This window comes from Littorina saxatilis, linkage group LG3, assembly GCF_037325665.1.
Source record: "Littorina saxatilis isolate snail1 linkage group LG3, US_GU_Lsax_2.0, whole genome shotgun sequence".
NCBI lineage: Eukaryota > Metazoa > Mollusca > Gastropoda > Littorinimorpha > Littorinidae > Littorina > Littorina saxatilis.
The window spans coordinates 50,117,352-50,135,785 of NC_090247.1; the positions used below are offsets into that span (position 1 = coordinate 50,117,352).

Below are 18,434 nucleotides of genomic sequence, written 5' to 3' on the forward strand. Positions count from 1 at the left end.
AAGCGATAATCACGCCCCTTTTGCGGCCAGCCGCGTGTGCCTCTCTCCGCTCTCCGCCAATAGGATTAGAGGTCTTATTGAGATGGAAATTTAATCGCTCATAATGATTTGTCAATCAAGCCCCCGCAGCAGCCAATGAGCGAGCGCGTCATCCGTCATGTGGAAATGATAATGCCGGGCGGTGGGCGCTACGGATTCACAATACATGAATAACACAGGAGACGAGCAGCTGGGATTTTGCAAGTCTGATCAGCCTGTGTCGCATGCTCCACGCTTCGGGCTTGCTCTGTGAGAGAGCGAGAGACAAGAGAGAGAGAGAGAGAAAGAGAGAGAGAGGGAGAGAGGGATTCGCCTTCCTCCTCGGCAGAGCTCTACTACTTCTACTACTTGAAGAGGAGTCGTCGTCTTTTAGCTTGTGTTGTGACTGTCCGAGGTGCTTCGTTGATTCACATCTGCCTTTGTGATCTCTTTGCAAGCACAAGACGGAAGCGAAAAAGATTCGCCAGCGAACGAATTCATACTCGTCTTCGGTAAACAGTGCGGTCGGTAAACAGGGACTGCTTATTACGACTGACTGAATCAGTGGTGACGGTGGCACGGTTTTAGTTTGTACCACACGGATAGCACAACATAAGACACCCGTGGAACTGTTGGGTGTGTTTTGTTCGACTGTGTTGTGGTGGGTGTTGACAAGTTGTGTTTCGGAGGATTACTGTCACCCAAGTCATCGCTTCGAACTCCTGATGTCGTGTTGGCTGTGACACTCGCTGTTTCGTTTGCTCAAGGTTTGTGTGCTGGAATATATGAATATTGTATTTGCAACTGCTTGTGTTTTTGTTTAAATATCTTCTTCCCGAGTTCTGGTTTTTGTTTTTGGAATAATTATGGATATATCGCCGCGGTGTTTTACTGCATTGAATTTTTAACGGGGCGTCATGCCTGTGTCAATGTGTGCGGTGTGTGTTTACCTGCAATGATGACATTTCATTTGAATACAGAATATATTTTCTCAGCCCCCCACACCGCCGATTGAAACAGTGTTAGCTCGTGATTGTAACGCCTCAAAACGTGTCTGACTTTACCCGTACGTCGGAGAAGGAAGTCCATGTGCACTTTTTGTAACAGGTGATGATTCTGAACGTATACCGGATTAAAAACAACATTACTGTTTGGCAACAAGTGTATACAATTAATATAACCTTGAACGGTTGAAAACGACGTTAAACACCAAATACAGAAAGAAAGAAAGTATACAATTAAGGCAAACAGGTTGTTGGGCTCACCCATTTGTTTGGGGAACTTACTCAGAATACGATTAGACTTTCGGAATGAAACTTCCTCCGCTCAGTATAGAATCTATATCAAGCAATATAATGCATTTTAAGCGAGGTACTCCCAAAATTTGCATTTTTTCCCAAGTCGAGCTGCAGAATGTGAATGTATACCTTGTATACTCACACTGCATGATCAACGGACTCTATATACAGGGTATAGACATGCGAGATATAGGACTGCTCCCGGCGCGTTACAAATAACACATCATATATATATATATATATACACTGAGATCTTAAACTGTATATGTTATACCTGAGCCAAAGAGCAGAAAGGACACAGTTGCCTGAGCCAAAGAACAGAGAAAGAACAAATTTTTTTGTATATCCCGCATGTATACAAAACAAAAACATATTCTTGCTTTAAAGTTATACTTATACCTTCATCACACAAGCTCTAATTTTACACTGTTCTTCTTCGGTTTAAAAAAAAAAGAAAACTTGAGAAATTATCCTCGTTTTTACAGTAAATGTTTTCCTTGCATGGACATGTCACACACTATAGTAAACGTTCTTCTTGAAACTTTAGAAATCATCCAACAGTTATAATCATCCAACAGTTATTGACAGCGGTGATATCTTCTTTGCATGAAAGTCAGTGTCACACACTATTACCGACTTTATTCCCGGATTGATTTACCGTGAATGAATATCAGTGACACTGTTTTCAATAACCAACAAGGCGAACAGTTGAGTTAGCAAAAGACCAATGAATCATATATAATTTCCTCTCCCCCCTCTCTTTAATCTGGTAACAATATTTGACTTTTCCGCTCCTCCCCCCTTCAGCCACTGCCCCCTCCGTTATCACCTGCCCCATTTATTGGTTTAACCGTCGGGCTGCAAACTTTTTATTGGTGCTAACTGTCAGCGGTTTATGAGCCGCATAGAAAGCCTCGGAGTTTGATTCCCCCCAGCGTTAGACCATGGTCCGTCTGCAGCTTTTTGGTCCATTTTGTTGCCGGAGAGTTCTGGCCGGTCTGTCACGATTTCATCTTTCGCCTGTGTACATATTTCCCCCTCGACATATACTCAAGACTGAAATGTTGTTTCCTGGTAACATTAAGAAGTGAAAGTATTTAAGGACGAAAAGCATGTCAGTTTCTTGCATGTGAAGAAAATTGGTGGTAAAATGTAATAGATTTCACCCCCAAAATCGAATTCTTCGAAAACGTGTACTGAGTGGTTACGTCCCTTGAATAAGAAGGGAAACATTTTAGGATGAATCAAATTTCTCAGTTAAATAAAAAAAATTGGTTGGACAAATTTGGCCCCATGAATTGTAAGGTACACAAGGTCGCTCATCAGTACTATCGAAGGGTGGTTTTTTTTGTTCAGTGTAGAGTTTATACTAGATCAACGAGGCCGAGAAGCGAAATATCAACACGGCGAAAGATGAAAACGTCACACCGCCATTGTCAAAGTAGGGACAGGGTGGTTGGATGGGGGCTTGTGGGTGGCTTTAGACAATTTGGAAAGTCTGCATGAAAGTGAAGACCTTTTTGTGAAAGAGTGCATGCAAGTTTTCCAAACATATAAGCTGTCGTAAACAGTTGCAAGCCTCTCAGTTTAGAGCATGCATGATATAGGTGTGTCTGAGAGTACACCTTTTGTTATGGTGAAATTGCATGGGGTTGTCAAACTTATATATAAGAGTGCAACCATCTTGTGGTTAAATGAGGTCAGTTGTCTCACTTTATAGATTGCAAGCATCTTGCAAACAGGAGGTTGTCTGAAAGTATACACGTTTCTTTAAGACAACTTAAACATTGTCTGACCTATAGTGCAAGCATCTTCATAGTTGTCTAACAGCATGAGGGTGCAACCATCAATCCTAACTGTACATGTATGAGGTTGTCTTACTATATATATATTTTTGCTATAATAGTACATGTTTTTGTTAAGAGTGTATGCTTCTTTACAACAGGCGTTTGTCTTATGGGTTGTCTAACAATGGAAGCGACAATCTGTATCTTTAGAGTAGGAGTTTGTCTTTCAAAGGAGTTGTCTCTAGAGCTCTTGCAACGCAAGTCTCAGGATATAGGCTTATACTCAGTTTATATAGGACGTTGTCTAGGTGAACGTGCAAGTACCTTTACACACATGCAGTTGAAGGTTGTCCAAGGAAAGTTGGTATTTGGACAAGTCATTGCTTTCAATAATAACGGATTATAAGTTTGCTGACATCGAGTTTTGGCGATTTTTATTTAAAATAATTTTTTTAAATATATTTATTTTTTTAATATTTTTATTTATTTATTTGTTATTTATATATATTTAGTTATAGTTGTTTAGCTAGTTATTTATCTATTTATTTACTGATTTATTTAATAAACTTTTATTTTATTTGTTATGTTATCTCTTGTTTCTGTTATGTTCAGTTATGTCATTTACGTATTTATGTTTAGAAACATAAAATGTAATCCGGGCCAATTCATGTCTGCCTGAAGATCGCGGACAAATAATCCGAGTTTACGGAATTCAAAACAAAAGTATCGGTTTCGATTGCCTATACCATGCAGTTCTCATACCACTTTCCTTGTCCGTAACAGCAAAACTATGATAATGACGATGTAACCATGCTGGTTTATTGTAATGACCATAATGCATCTTGTTTTGGTGTGGGGTCTGATCTCACACAATTAAGCATTATAACTGCAGATTATTAAGCCCACAATAAAATATATCACATGCACTTCAAGTTGCAAGCAAAATGGCATTCTGGAGAGGGAGAGAGAGAGAGAGAGAGAGAGAGAGAGAGAGAGAGAGAGACAGACAGACAGACAGACAGACAGACAGACAGACAGACAGACAGACAGACAGACAGACAGACAGACAGAGAGAGAGAGAGAGGGGGGGTAACGTTGTTTGTGTGTAGGAATGTGTGTGATAACACGTTTATGGCGTTTTGACTGTTATTGGTAAACAACATGTAACCGTAAACAAAAATCAGCCAAGTCATATATACAGATGCATGATGATTATACATTAATGTTTACCGTTTCCATCGGTGTGCGTGTATATGTGTTCGTGTTTGCGTGTGTGTCTGTGTGTGTGGGTGTGTATGTGTGGGTGTGTTTCAATGTGTTGGTTGGCTTGACCCTCACCTGGGCCACAGACAATTGTTCTTTGAAGCAGGCAGTCATGTCTTGTTGAAAACTAACGCTGAACAAACACTGCTCTTCTCCCATATTATATATATAGATAGACATTTGATAATACGACCAATAGCTTAAATAATAATTAAACATAATTATTTGGATTATGTAATTATATGGATTATGTGATTATGTAAGTACTTACATAGACACACAGCAGCAATGCATTCTTGCCACACAAAAAAGCAAATAAGAAAACAACAATAAAATACGGTTGGAATACATTCATGGATTTAATTTCGAATTACAAAAACTTCCAAGCTGCATGTTTTAGGATTTCGTTTCTGGTGCGTGATATGCATTTCTCTAATATAAAGTAAACTTTACTAAGCTATATTTCTTCCCCGATGTATCCTCAAATAATATAAACAAATAATTATAAGCTCGTATTATTTATCCTTACCTATACTATAATGGGCACAAGCTAACTCGTGCACTTTTTTACGAGTGCATGTATATGGTTTTGCTATTTTTGAATCGAAAGAAGTCGCTGTATCTATTGAACAGAAATTAGATGAATCCGTTTGAAGTTGTACCAATGACCTATAGGTGTTGCAGTGATGTTCCTAGGACTGGAGGGCAACAGGACAAAATGTCCTGAATCAAAAAACTAATAGGACATCATGTCCTGACTACAAAAAAACAATAGGACATTCAGATCAAGCGAACCAATCATGGCACCTAGCCTTTTTAGATGACTGAGAATATATGAATAAAGGCAAATAAAAACTGAACAGTTCCAAATTTATTTTAATATTTTAAATGCAACAGTGTTCAGTAGGGTTACTTTCACACACACAGACACATGCTTCAGAATGTCATAAGTGATCTTTCACACACACACAATGACACACACGCACCTATATGTGTGGATGGTTACCTAAGAGGCGGCACTGGGTGCAGTGCCTTTCTAGTGCACTTGCACTACAACAGCACTGGGTGCAGTACTCGCTCCGGCATCGAAGAATTTTGCACTAAAAAATGCACAAAATTTGACCTATTTCGTCGCCTATAGAGGACGGAAAGAATGTCATTTTGAACATTGTTATGACATTCTTTCCGTCAAAAAAGTCAATTTAACGGTGTTAAATGAAGCGACCATCCACACAATTAGGTTGCCATCCAGAGTTTAAATTGCCATCCACGTGTGGATGGTTGCCTTATGGTGATTTAGGCAACCAAACCTGTGGAAACATGGGTACACACACACACACACACACACACACACACACACACACACACACACACACACACACACACACACACACACACTATGCTTCAGAATTAATGTCACAAGTGACAAGTGATCTTTCACACACTTCAGAATGTCACACGTGAAAACCAGCTCTGCACAAACTTTCTGGTCGCCCCTACTTTCGTTTCTTGCGTCTCTTACTGCGTCTGTTCCTGAGGTTGTAGATCTATTGGCTCACCTTCTGAGGCTTCAGTCTCCGACGGGGCCGAAGGCCCTGCAACTTGACTGTCCGTGTCGTCCTTTTTTTTAACAAAGCCACTCAAAAGTGTCTGCCCTTTTCCCACGCAAACCTTTTTCTTCGGCGGCATCTTTGCAGAAATGTGGCGGCGGAAGTAAAGTGTCGCTGTCAAAAATAGCGAGAGTTGTGGCTCTTGTAATATTGTTCGGTCGAGAGTTGCGTCCCTTGTGTTATTGTTTGACCGAGAGTGAAAATTGAAGTTCAAGTAGGCCCCGATTCGAACTCGTTTTAACGGGGTTTGATACTTCAGTTTGTGCTGATTCTTCTTACAGTGACCGCTCTAGACGTAATACTATCGGACAATGACCGCTGACTTCGCGATCGGATCGGACATTTGACGGGACAGAGGTGTTTGCAATCGGTCATTTTACAACCTAAATCGGTCTATGACCGATGACCGACGCCTCGGAACATCACTGGGTGTTGTGAGCTACAATGTATCAGCCATACATACGCATTAGTCTGAAAAAATAGACTGAAAGCACGTAAATCAGAGTAAACCAGACAGGGGCGGACGAGGTGGGGGGGGGGGGGGGGGGGGTTCTGGGGTTTCCAGCCAAAAAATAAAAATATTTGTTTGTGTTTTTTTGGGTTGAGTTTCAATTTTTGGGGTATTAATCAGTGACAAAATCTGCTGCCTGAAACTGGCAATGATCATCCTCAGATTGCACCATTTTACATCCTTTTTTTTCAAAATGTTCCGGTTGGGCATGCCCCCGGACCCCCCTAGCAAGCTAAACGCTTCGCGCCGTTGGCTCGGCACTTCGCGCCTTCACACCCATACCTTCACAATATACTTTTGGAACCCCCCCCCCCCCCCCCCCCCATAAAATGAACTGATCCGTCTCTGCCGTTGATTAAACATTATTCATTAAATATAAATTCATTAAATTTTAGTTCAAATGTACCACGTTCGTCCGTGTAAAACTGGAAATAGATGCATAGGACACTACTAGATATTGTCAATTTTCTAATGATCGGCTCGGAATTCATTATAAGTTTTTAAACCAACAAGTGGTTTTTTTATATCATGCAATAATTCAGAAAACATATACAGTTATATGTTGTTCTTGTTTGTTTGTTTGTTTGCTTGCTGGTTTATTTGTGTGTTTGTTTGTGTTTTTATCAGTTTTTGTTTTCGTTTGTTTGTTTGCTTGTTCGTTTGCCTAAATGTTGAACCAACAAGTGTTTTTCCAGTAAGCCACATGCAAGGAAAGGCCATCATGCATATTTGGTATAATTATCATGTTCATTTTTGTTGGGTTTCTTTGTTCGTCGGTTTGTTTCTAATTTGAGCCTGCTGCCTTTTTCAATGGCGTGTCATTAAAATGTGTATTTGTGATTTAAGAGTCTACAGTGTGTGATTGACATTATTACAATAGAAATGGTATATGTGTTATAGGCCTATACTGTTTATTACCCTGCAACAGTGCTTTGTTATAGTACGTTTGTGCATGCTATGTATGATAAATTATGCTATTATTTTAGCAGTTTTAGTTGACAACGGCGTTGCCTAATGAAACCAGCTTATCAGTTTGGTATTGTCATTGTCTTGTATGAGTATTGACAATAACATTTCAGAACCGTTCGCCCAGAGATAAAATATAAGGTAAATTATGCGTAAGGCCAAGCACTTGTCACTTTGATTTATTTTATAACAGGTAAACGCTTCAACAGTTGTATAAAAAGTATATCGACTTAATTCAGCCTTTTTTTTCTTTTTTTATAATAAATAAATAAAAGAAAGCACTGGACATCGTATACATGTTTTCTTTGTTCAAACTTGGCCGCTTTAGTTTTTGAAATCAAATGCTATGTTTATATTGCCGAAGAAAATAATTAACTGAGCATGGCTGTACATGTATATACAATAAACTGCAAATAATAATATAACAAACTTGAATTATCCTAAATTTCCGAGACTTTGCAATTCTTTATTTTGCAATGAAAAACCGTATACTTCAATTCCACGTGCTGATCATCCGAAGTAGGCATATTGCCGACGTTTAGGATTACCATTTACATCATAAACAAAACGTATATATATGCGTTAACTATTGAATGAAACACGTTTCATCTCTCGATTAACGTTTTTGTACTTTTGTGCACATATACTCGTACAACAGACGTTGGACTATACTGATAAGGATATATCGTTCATATGGCACCGCATCACTGTTAAAATGCACGACACGTTTACAAACTCGTTATATGTGTATACATGCACAGCTTGTATCTGTATCACTTTTCAAATGATAGTTTACACACACTCGTTATTTTTACACATGTTGTATCTGTATCACTTTACAGATTCGACAAGTTTACAAACTCGTTGTACATACATATCAATTTGTATCCAATATCTATATATTCAAATGCGACAAGTTTACAAACACGTTCGATGTGTACACACAACTTCTATCCGTATCACTTTTCAAATTCGACAAGTTTACAAACTTGTCACATGCACACACATTTAGTATTCAACCGAATTCATACACTTGTTAATAACCGAGGCATAACACGGCGAGAATTCTCCGCGGTGCGTCCTTGAAAGCGTGATAGACAGGTATCATTGAAAATGGAGCATGTGAATACATTAGACCCCTGTTGTGATTTAATGAGCCCCGTGCATTTGCATGTCGTTTATAGTCCACTGAGGTCTATTGACACAAAAGGAGTGCTTAGCATAAGAAGACGCCGACGCATGTAAACGCGTTTATATCACCACGCGCTGTAGTCTCAAGAATGCCGCCACCGCCGCCGTCTCTGTATGCGTGTGAAAGAATATTATGTGCATTTGTGAAATGGCATTGCACTGGAAAAAATCATAATCTCTGGGAAACGTTTACTACTGTCCTGGTCCGGTTTTATTTTAAGATGCGATTATTTTGATGTTTGATATTTTAGGATACTTTTTGTGTCCTTGGAGAAATTTCATCAGTGAACTGAATTTGGTTGTATATTTGGAGAGAAAAAAAAGCTCTCGGAAACAGTGCCATGCTACCCAATGAGGCAGGATTCAATCTATACTGCAACTATAATTTTCTTGTTGTTTAGAACACACAGCGAGAAAAAAAATAGCAATTCAAATGTGGTAACATTTGTGTGAGTGTATATAGAAGGAATTGTCTGTGCATGTATATAAGCCTACAAAATCGTTAGACAAAATGTGATTTGGTTTAAGCGTGTTTTTATTAATTTCTTGTATACATGTTATATACAGTAACAACATTAAGAACGTTAACAAGCAGACTGCTTATGGACACGTTCTAAAACTGATAATCAATACACATTCTGATAACAAGACATGGCGAACAAGTGATAACTTCAACCCTTTTCTTTCAAAATATTTCATAATATTTTATACAAATGCTTTGCTACATCTATTGCTGTCACTGTTAATATAATATCAGCCGAAGCGATCAGTTGACATAACGTAATCTTGTACAGCAGAAAATATTTTCGTGTTCAAAGATATAGTTAAATCAGTATTTCCAAACAAAAGTGTTTTGCAATCCAGAGCGTGCGTTGGCAGACTATTGAATAAAATGGTTCTATGTTCTTTAAATTTTGGACAATGTAACAAAAAGTGTTCAGCGTCTTCCGGGCGTATACTCCAAAATGTGATTTGCGCCCGTATTATTTTTTGTTCCGGAACTGGCTTATCTATATATATAATTGTTGAAATTTGGACCGACTTCCGGAGCTTTTTCTGGTTTCCGTTTGAAGGACGGTTTTCAATTCATATTCAAATGGGTTTTTTTCTTGTTTTTTTTTCTTTCTTTTAATCTCCCCTTTCTATGCTTTTCCCTCAAAGGGCGTTCGTTCCCTTTATATGTATGATTGGCGGTGCAAGTGCCTTACAAAAGAAATGGAAAAAAAAGAAAGTCACAACAACAGAACATTAAAGTTAGAATATATAAACCTACATGACTGTATTGTCTGACTTTTCGCGCGTTTGGATTGTGTATAATTATGTTCTTTCCATGCATGCTTCATCACTCATGTCACGTCATTCATTTATACATTGACTTTAGATTACAAAGTGAATTTTGATGAAGAAGATCAGAGGAGAACCCCCCAAACAAAGGAGGGGGGGTGCATGCGAGGGCTTTGTTTGGGTACAGTGGAGGTTCTCCTCTGATCCATGCAAACGCGCAACAATTATAGTCAGACAATACATGTATATATATATTCTAACTTTTAGGGTTTTTTGTTGTGACTTTCTTTGTTTTAATTTTTTGTGTAAGGCACTTGCACCGCCAATGCGTGCATATAGAGGGAACGAACGCCCTTCATCTTAACAAAAAACTTTAATTCTTTATTTTTTTATTTTAAAGATGAAGGCATACAAGTGTCAAAGATGGTTCCTTGCGATAGCATATCCGCGGGAGTGATTATATATGCGCAGTAGCACTCGTCATAAGCAATTTGTAACTGATTACAATCCATTTAATGTCAAAAGGATCACCTGCCTCTCTCTTTGGTATATTTAACTGCTTATACACGTGTGAACAATATATATTTAATGGGTTCGATGTTACTCTTATTCTCTAGTTCATATATGCTAATGTGCTTGTCACTAATTGAAGTGAATAGATAATTAGCATGTTGGTGCACTTGCTCGACGTATTGGGCGCGTGATATGGGTCACTGTGTGCGCGTTTAGAACATTCATGAACGTGTTGCGACTGATCAAAATACTGATGGGGCGAGTTCGGTCACGTTGTTAAACTGTTATTTAATTGTGCTTACATTTATTATCCTTTGTTGATGAGAGATGTACTTATATGTGTTAACGTAGCAGAGGAATATGTGCATCAGCATGCAGGTATAACACACACTTGCATTCAGACATAGACATCGAGAAAGATAGACCGACGCACGCACGCTTGCACTGGTGTACGCGGACACATACTCAAGCAAACACACAAGACACACACACATATAGGCATACACACACACACACACACACACACACACACACACACACACATACACGCACACACACACACACGCGCGCGCACGCACGCACGCACGCACGCACGCACACACACACACACACACACACACACACACACACACACACACACACACACACACACACACACACACATGAGAGAAGGAGATCTAACATCATCATCACAATGCATTATCATCATCATCATCATCATCATCATGCATCATCATCACCCACTGTTTGTTTGTTTGTTTGCTTAACGCCCAGCCGACCATGAAGGGCCATATCAGGGCGGATCATCCACTGTTGCCGCCACTGCAATCATAACAACAACAACAACAACAACAACAACAACAACAACAACAACAACAACAACAACAACAATTCTGCTACTAATCCTACAACTTATCTACACCTCACCAATTTTTGTGAAATGTGCTGCTGCGACAATTCAGATTCCCCAGACAGCGAGTAACGGAAGATTTGATTAGTTTTGCTGTGGTACTCTGACAGGATCTTTCTTTTTCGTGATCAATAATGTTGCTAGGGTCACTTTTGTTGTGATCTGCTGACAGGGTCCTTTTGTTGTGATTCACTGACACGATTAATTTCGTTGTGATACACCGACATGATCAATGTTGTTGTGAAACATTGAGAGGATCAATTTGTAGTGAAATATTGAAACAATGACAAGATCAATTTAGTGAAACACTGAGAAAATCAGTTTTGTAATGAAGCACTGAGAGGACCATTTTTTAGTGGACCACTGAGAAAACCGATTTTGAAGTGAAACATTGACACAATTACAACGAAATGATCAATTTTGTATAATGAAACACTGAGAGCATGGTTCAGTCTTATAGTGGAAAAACTGAGAAGATTCTTTTTCTGTAGAAACACTGAGAGTATCAATTTTGTAGCGAAAGAATATCAAAGGATATATTTTGTCGCGAAACACTGACAGGGTAAATTTTGTTGTGATCTACTGACCAGATCAATGTTTGTTGTGAAACACTGAAGTGCATGAGAGGATCAATTGTTTTTGTGAAACGCTGACAGGATTAATTTTGTTCTGGTTCACTAGCAGGATTTGTTTTCTTCTGATGCGATCATTTTGTGTGAGTGATATATATTGACAAGCCAAAACTGTGTCACGTATAAAGCGACTGTTTAAAGAAAATGCGTGTCATCTTCGCCGAAGACCGATCAAGTGCTTCCAATAGTTTATGAACAGAACCTAATTATAAAACAACAATATGCATCAATAAATAAATTCATGAATAAAAGGATAAATAAAGAAACAAACTAAAAAATTGTGCAGTTACTTGACATTTCGTTATGATGATTTACTGGTAGTTTCATATGTCCCTGTTCATGACATGCTATAGACTGACGATAGCAGTTTTGGGGTTGGCAGCGGTCATCGGTTGTGGATCGACGCACTACAATTTGACCGATCATTTTGACTCGGGGTCGGTCTAGCGACCAATTGGAATTCAAACAAAAGTACGTGTGCTGGTCAAGTGTAGCAAAGACTGATGCATATGAGTACTGATTATAAAATATATAAAATAAATGATCTATGAGATGTGTAAGGATGACTGCGTCAACTTACCTGTTCTGTATGTTGACATTGACCTCGTCCTCGGGTTATTAGTTCACGTCCAAACTTTGCGCTTCTTCTATGCATCTTTGGAGTGCTACAGCTAGCACAGAAAATTTTTATTTTCCATTGAACTTCGAAAAAAACCAGCGATCAAACTCGCAATGAGTTCAGATTGTTCTATTCATTTTGTTCTTGTTGTAGAATACAAATGTCCGCGAAACATGCAGTTACTTCTCTATATTCGGGTAAAACCATACAGAGGTATGACTGAGTTTTAGTTCGATTTTCCGAATGCATTTATTCGTTATGAACGTAATACTCGTATTTAAAGGTATTTCCGTACAGTACGACTGTTGACCCAAGTTCATGGATCAAAGTCATTACATATATTGCTGTGTCTCTGTGTCTGTCAATGTATCTGTCTGTTTGTCTGTCTGGCTGTCTCTGTCCGTCTGTATCTCTGTCTGTCTGTCCATCTCTCTTAGTCTCTGTCCGTCTGTCTGTCTGTCTGCCTGTCTGTCTGTCTCTCTGTCTCTCTGTCTCTCTCTCTGTCTCTGTCTCTCTCTTTCTATCTCTCTCTCTCTCTCTCTCTCTCTCTCTCTCTCTCTCTCTCTCTCTCTCTCTCTCTCTCTCTCTCTCTCTCTCTCTCTCTCTCTCTCTCTCTCTCTCTCTTTCTCTCTCTCTCAAAAGCACCTGTAACATGACAGGCGTCAACGATTTTAGGTCGAAGCTTATAGATCTATCATTTTTTTTCCTTCTCCTGTTTTTGTTGTTGTTTTTGTTGTTGTTTTTGTTGTTGTTTTGTTTGTGTGTGTGTGTGTTTTTTTTCGGGGGGCAGCGTCTTGAAACGTGCCGTAGGATAATATCAACATGCTGTTTTTCATATTATTTAGATTTCATTTTTAACCTATCATGCGGTGTTATGTGCCATTTGGTCTGGTGAGTGCAGGCTACTAGTATCACGTGCCATGTGTTGAATATATATACGATGTATATGCCAAATGCTTATATTGCGGTCTTTTGTCGGAAAGTTGAACACTATAGCACAGCGGTCACAATATCTTTGAGTGTTTTGCTCCGTAACTGCTATATGAAACGAAGCGTTCACAGGCATGAATCTAAGTGATTTTCTGCACATTATAATATTTGCACATGCACACGCACACACAGAAGCACAGACACACACGTGTATCACCGCCACCAGCAACAACCACAACTACAACAGAAACCAAGGAATAGAAAGCCTGGAAAAGCGGGTAAATGTACAATTACGGAAATATTCTGTACTGAATACACATACGTGGGCCGTGGAAGACATGTTGTTGCACAAACCCGTTTCTTCTTTTCTATCTGTTTCACTCCTTCACACTTTGTGATGATGGCGATGATGATGATGATGATGATGATGATGATGATGATGATGATGATGATGATGATGATGATGATGATGATGATGATGATGATGATGATGATGATGATGATGATGGCGATGATGATGATGATGATGACGACGACGACAGAGACGACAGAGACGACGACGGCGATGATGATGATGATGATGATGATGATGATGATGATGATGATGATGATGATGATGATGATGATGATGATGATGATGATGATGATGATGATGATGATGATGATGATGATGATGATGATGATGATGATGATGATGATGATGATGAGTAAATGCGAAATCGAGTCTTGACAACACGTAAAACTGTCTAGATTATAAGACAAAGTATATCATTGATCAATTTCAACTTATTTCAACCTGTTTTTTGTTTCAGATTCTTTCCTGAAAAAAATCCAACCCTCCTCCGGTCAACGACCCCATCCATCATAACAAACCAGGATATAAGAGACATCACCGCCACCACTACCACTTGCCGCTCGCCCTCTCTGTCTTGTCCCTGACAAGAAACCCCGAGCACATACGAGGGTCCAGCCAACAGCAGTCACGGTGCATGTAAGCGAGTGGTACGGGCAGGGGAGCCAGGCCATGGCTGCCACCAGCACGGGACTCTACCTGGGCAGCGTGGGTTCGCCCCTGTCCGGCGGCGGTCAGCACATGGGTGGCCACGCCATGGGGCAGCTGGCCGGACAGCAGTACCTCAGCCAACGCGACCTGGTGGGCGGCGGGGACATGAAGGAGTACGGCATGAAGTACCTGCCTCCCCAGCACCCGGCCGTGTCCCAGAACGGACATTTAGGCAGCCATCACGCGGCAACGAATCACTGGCTGACGAACCACGACGGCGGCTGGGGTCAGATGGGGGCCGGACACATGACCGTGCAGGACCTGAAGCCTCCCACGCCCCAGCATCTGGGCGTGATGGAACCTCAGGGCAACGGCAACGGGGGCCCCCACGGCGGGCACCACCCGGGCACGCTACACCACAGGCCTACCCAGCAGCTCCCGCCCAGCCAGCACAACTGGCACTCGCCCATGTCCCCCAACCACCACATGCTGCAGAACGGCGGCCACCAGTTGCAGCACCCCGGCTACGGCTACCACATGAACATGAACGGGGTCATGTCCCCCCACCACGCTTCCCTCCACGAGCACGAACAGGACCTCGATCACCAGCCTCAGTCCGACGAGGACACTCCAAGCTCCGACGACCTGGAGGCCTTCGCCAAGCAGTTCAAGCAGCGGAGGATCAAGCTGGGCTTCACACAGGCGGACGTGGGGCTGGCCCTGGGCACCCTGTACGGCAACGTCTTCTCCCAGACAACCATCTGCCGCTTCGAGGCGCTGCAGCTCAGCTTCAAGAACATGTGCAAGCTGAAGCCGTTGCTGCAGAAGTGGTTAGAGGAGGCCGACTCCACCACGGGCACCTCCACCAACATCGACAAGATCGCCGCCCAGGGGCGCAAGCGGAAGAAGCGGACGTCCATCGAGGTCACCGTCAAGGGAGCCCTGGAGTCGCACTTCATCAAATGCCCCAAGCCTTCCGCGGCGGAGATCACCGCTCTAGCCGACTCGCTGCAGCTCGAGAAGGAGGTGGTGCGCGTGTGGTTCTGCAACCGACGGCAGAAGGAGAAGCGCATGACTCCCCCGGTCAACATCAACGGGGAGCTCATCATGCCCGACGGGTCGGACGGCTCTCCGCAGGCCTGTTCCGACCGACTCCACGGGGGGTCTCCGCCCTTGATGGGGGGCAGCGACGGGGGGTCACCTTTGGGGTGCGGGATGGGGATGGGAGGGGCGCTGTCCGCGGCCATGACCTCTCAGGCTCTCAGCGTCCCGCACTCCATCTCCCCCGGCCCCGGCCCCATCCAGTACGTTCACTCCATGTCCCACCCCCAGCACCCCCACCACAACCCCCACCAGCACCAACACTCCCCTCCCCCCTCCCACGGCCACCCTCACCCCCACCATAACCCCCACCCGCACCCACACCTCCCCGCTCACCACCACCACCCTCACGGACTTTCGCACTCGCCCCCACACTGAGAACGAGCGGCCTTCTGCCTTTTTGTTTTTATTTGTTTCTTGTTGTTGGTTTGACTGCTGTCCGCTGCAGGGGGGGAGGGTTTGTTTGTCCGTTTTCTCGTCGTTCATTCAATACGTGGGTTCGTTCGTCAGTCAGTGAAGTCACAGATGTTTTTGATTTTGTTTGACGACTGAGACATTTTTGAAGTCGTGTTCACATGCGAGAGAGGTACATGGACTCATAGTTTCATCATCGTCGTTGACGTTCTTATGGTTATCATAACATTGTCTCTGAAAGTGTGTGTATGTGTGTGGTGGTGTACACAAAACTGAGAGTTGGAAGAACACGTGAAACACGATAGACAAACTCTTCCTGTATACGGTGAATATGTGTAGACCCTACCATTAAAGCGCAGATGCGCAGCTGAAAAACTGAAACGCTTGATGAGACGTGAACACAAGACAATGCAGGATAGCTACGGAGAAATGAACACAAACAATATGTGTTCAGTGCAAACGAAAGCAAATGCATTCAACAAAAGTGAGATAGAGAGGAAGAGAGAATGGAAGTGACTCTTACAAAAAAAGAGAACAAGAAACTAACCACAAGTCAACCGAGAGAGAAAGGAGAGCGAAAGAGAGCAGACGCAAAAAGTGTTTGGGTGTTTGTCCCGTTTGTTGTACACGCTTGATTGATCACGGTTTTCCTCGCTTCAATGAATTTGTGACCAACCCGCCACCCGTCTACGGGACTCACAAGTTGACGGGGGTGACACAGTGGTTTAGGGAGGGAGGAGAGGGGATAAAGGGGGGGGGGGTGATACTATGACCTTACCTGACCTCTGTGCTTTGTGTGTTGTCGCCTCTAGCGGTGTAGTGTCACCATACTATTTCGCTGATTGTTCAGGTATTCAGTGGCAGAAGGGGGCATCTGTTAGAAGTCCATAGGAATGCTTGACGACCTTTAGGAGCACAAATCCTGCTTTATTTCGAGTATGTCTTTCACTGTATACATTTGTGTAAAACTTGTGCGTACAAAACATGGGACTGAAACGTGGAAAGGAGTCAAGGCGTGAGATAAAGATAATTAAATTAATTATAATTTGCACCGCATTGTCTGTTCCCTGTTGCAAGACGAACAAACACAATTTGATTCACATTTTGCGAAAGTTTGTTTCTACCTTCTATAGTGATCTTTTTTGATGACTACGAGCGTTATAATTATTATACTTGAAGTGATAAACTGTTAAGAAAACCACACCCACAAACCCACCTTGCATGATTATATTTTGTAAGTATACACTAGATCACGACCGTTTTGAAGGTGAACTGTATTTTGTATGAAAATGATTATAATTTCTGCGGTTTGGAATATAAAAATGATATATCATTCTGACGTTACAAGCAAATAAGCAAGAAACAGCGTTTCAAGTATAGTCGTGCAAAGTGCATTTTGAAGCAAATTGGAAGGCTAACGGGTTTGATATAATACATTGTGCTGAAAAAAAGAACTCGTCAACAAATAATGCATGTTTACCTTTTGTTAATAATGATATACTACATTAAAAAGGCTATAGCCATTCAGATCACAACAGGGACGAGGGTTTTATGTATACTTGTTTAAATGATCAGAAGATCGCCAATAGGAAAGTAGAAAACATAAGTTATGCGCCATTATGCAAACCAATAGTGCGGCATGATTTTCGTTTCAACGTAAGGGTATATTGTGTCCTTTTCAGTTATTTGTTTTGGTTTGAAATACTATTTGCACATAAAAATGGATGTTATTTATAAGTAAGCAAGGTCATAAATATTACACGATGTTTAACGTTTCTTAAAAACTCGAACCGACAGTAAACCACTTACATTCGCACATAACTTTAAGGTCAAAAGCGTACAAAACACATGTACCAAATTGTTGGCGTTGTCGAACGCGGTTTAGGTTGTACGCGGTTAATTTTGCAGAAAACAATTAGTTATTTACTCTCACATAAGCAAGACTGCAATGGTAATTTAAATACATAAATAAATAAATAAACAAATAAATAAAGGAATAAATAACTACGTAAATAAATAAATCAATAATAAATAAATAAACAAATAAATAGATAGATTGATAAATTATTTAATACATTAAGTAATAATTAAATCAAATCAAATTGAATTCAATAGAATTGAACTGAATCCAGAATTATATGAAATAAACTGAAACATACATAAAGTAAATGCCAAATGAACATAACAGAATCGAAAAAACTTTGCGAGGCAACAAAACTAACAAATTCATAAAAGTTGTGCAATTTACAACGCTTTTGTAGGAGTCACTTTTGAGTCAAGCAAAACAAAACAAAAAGCGGTAAGAACAATACAAAAAGAATTAGAAACAGGACAAGCAAGAGTGAGAGAAGCCGAAAAAAGATATAGAAGAAAAGAAGAGAGAG

The 18,434-nt window shown here is 41.0% G+C and overlaps 1 protein-coding gene across 1 annotated transcript; it reads left to right on the plus strand.

The window, feature by feature from the left end:
* The first annotated feature begins 215 nt into the window (after positions 1 to 215).
* Positions 216 to 18,226, plus strand: LOC138962565 (silk gland factor 3-like). The gene is made up of 2 exons (XM_070334423.1): positions 216 to 785; positions 14,345 to 18,226. The coding sequence occupies exon 2, from the start codon at positions 14,557 to 14,559 to the stop codon at positions 16,012 to 16,014; it is 1,458 nt and encodes a 485-aa protein (XP_070190524.1). The 5' UTR covers positions 216 to 785; positions 14,345 to 14,556; the 3' UTR covers positions 16,015 to 18,226.
* The last annotated feature ends 208 nt before the right edge of the window (positions 18,227 to 18,434 follow it).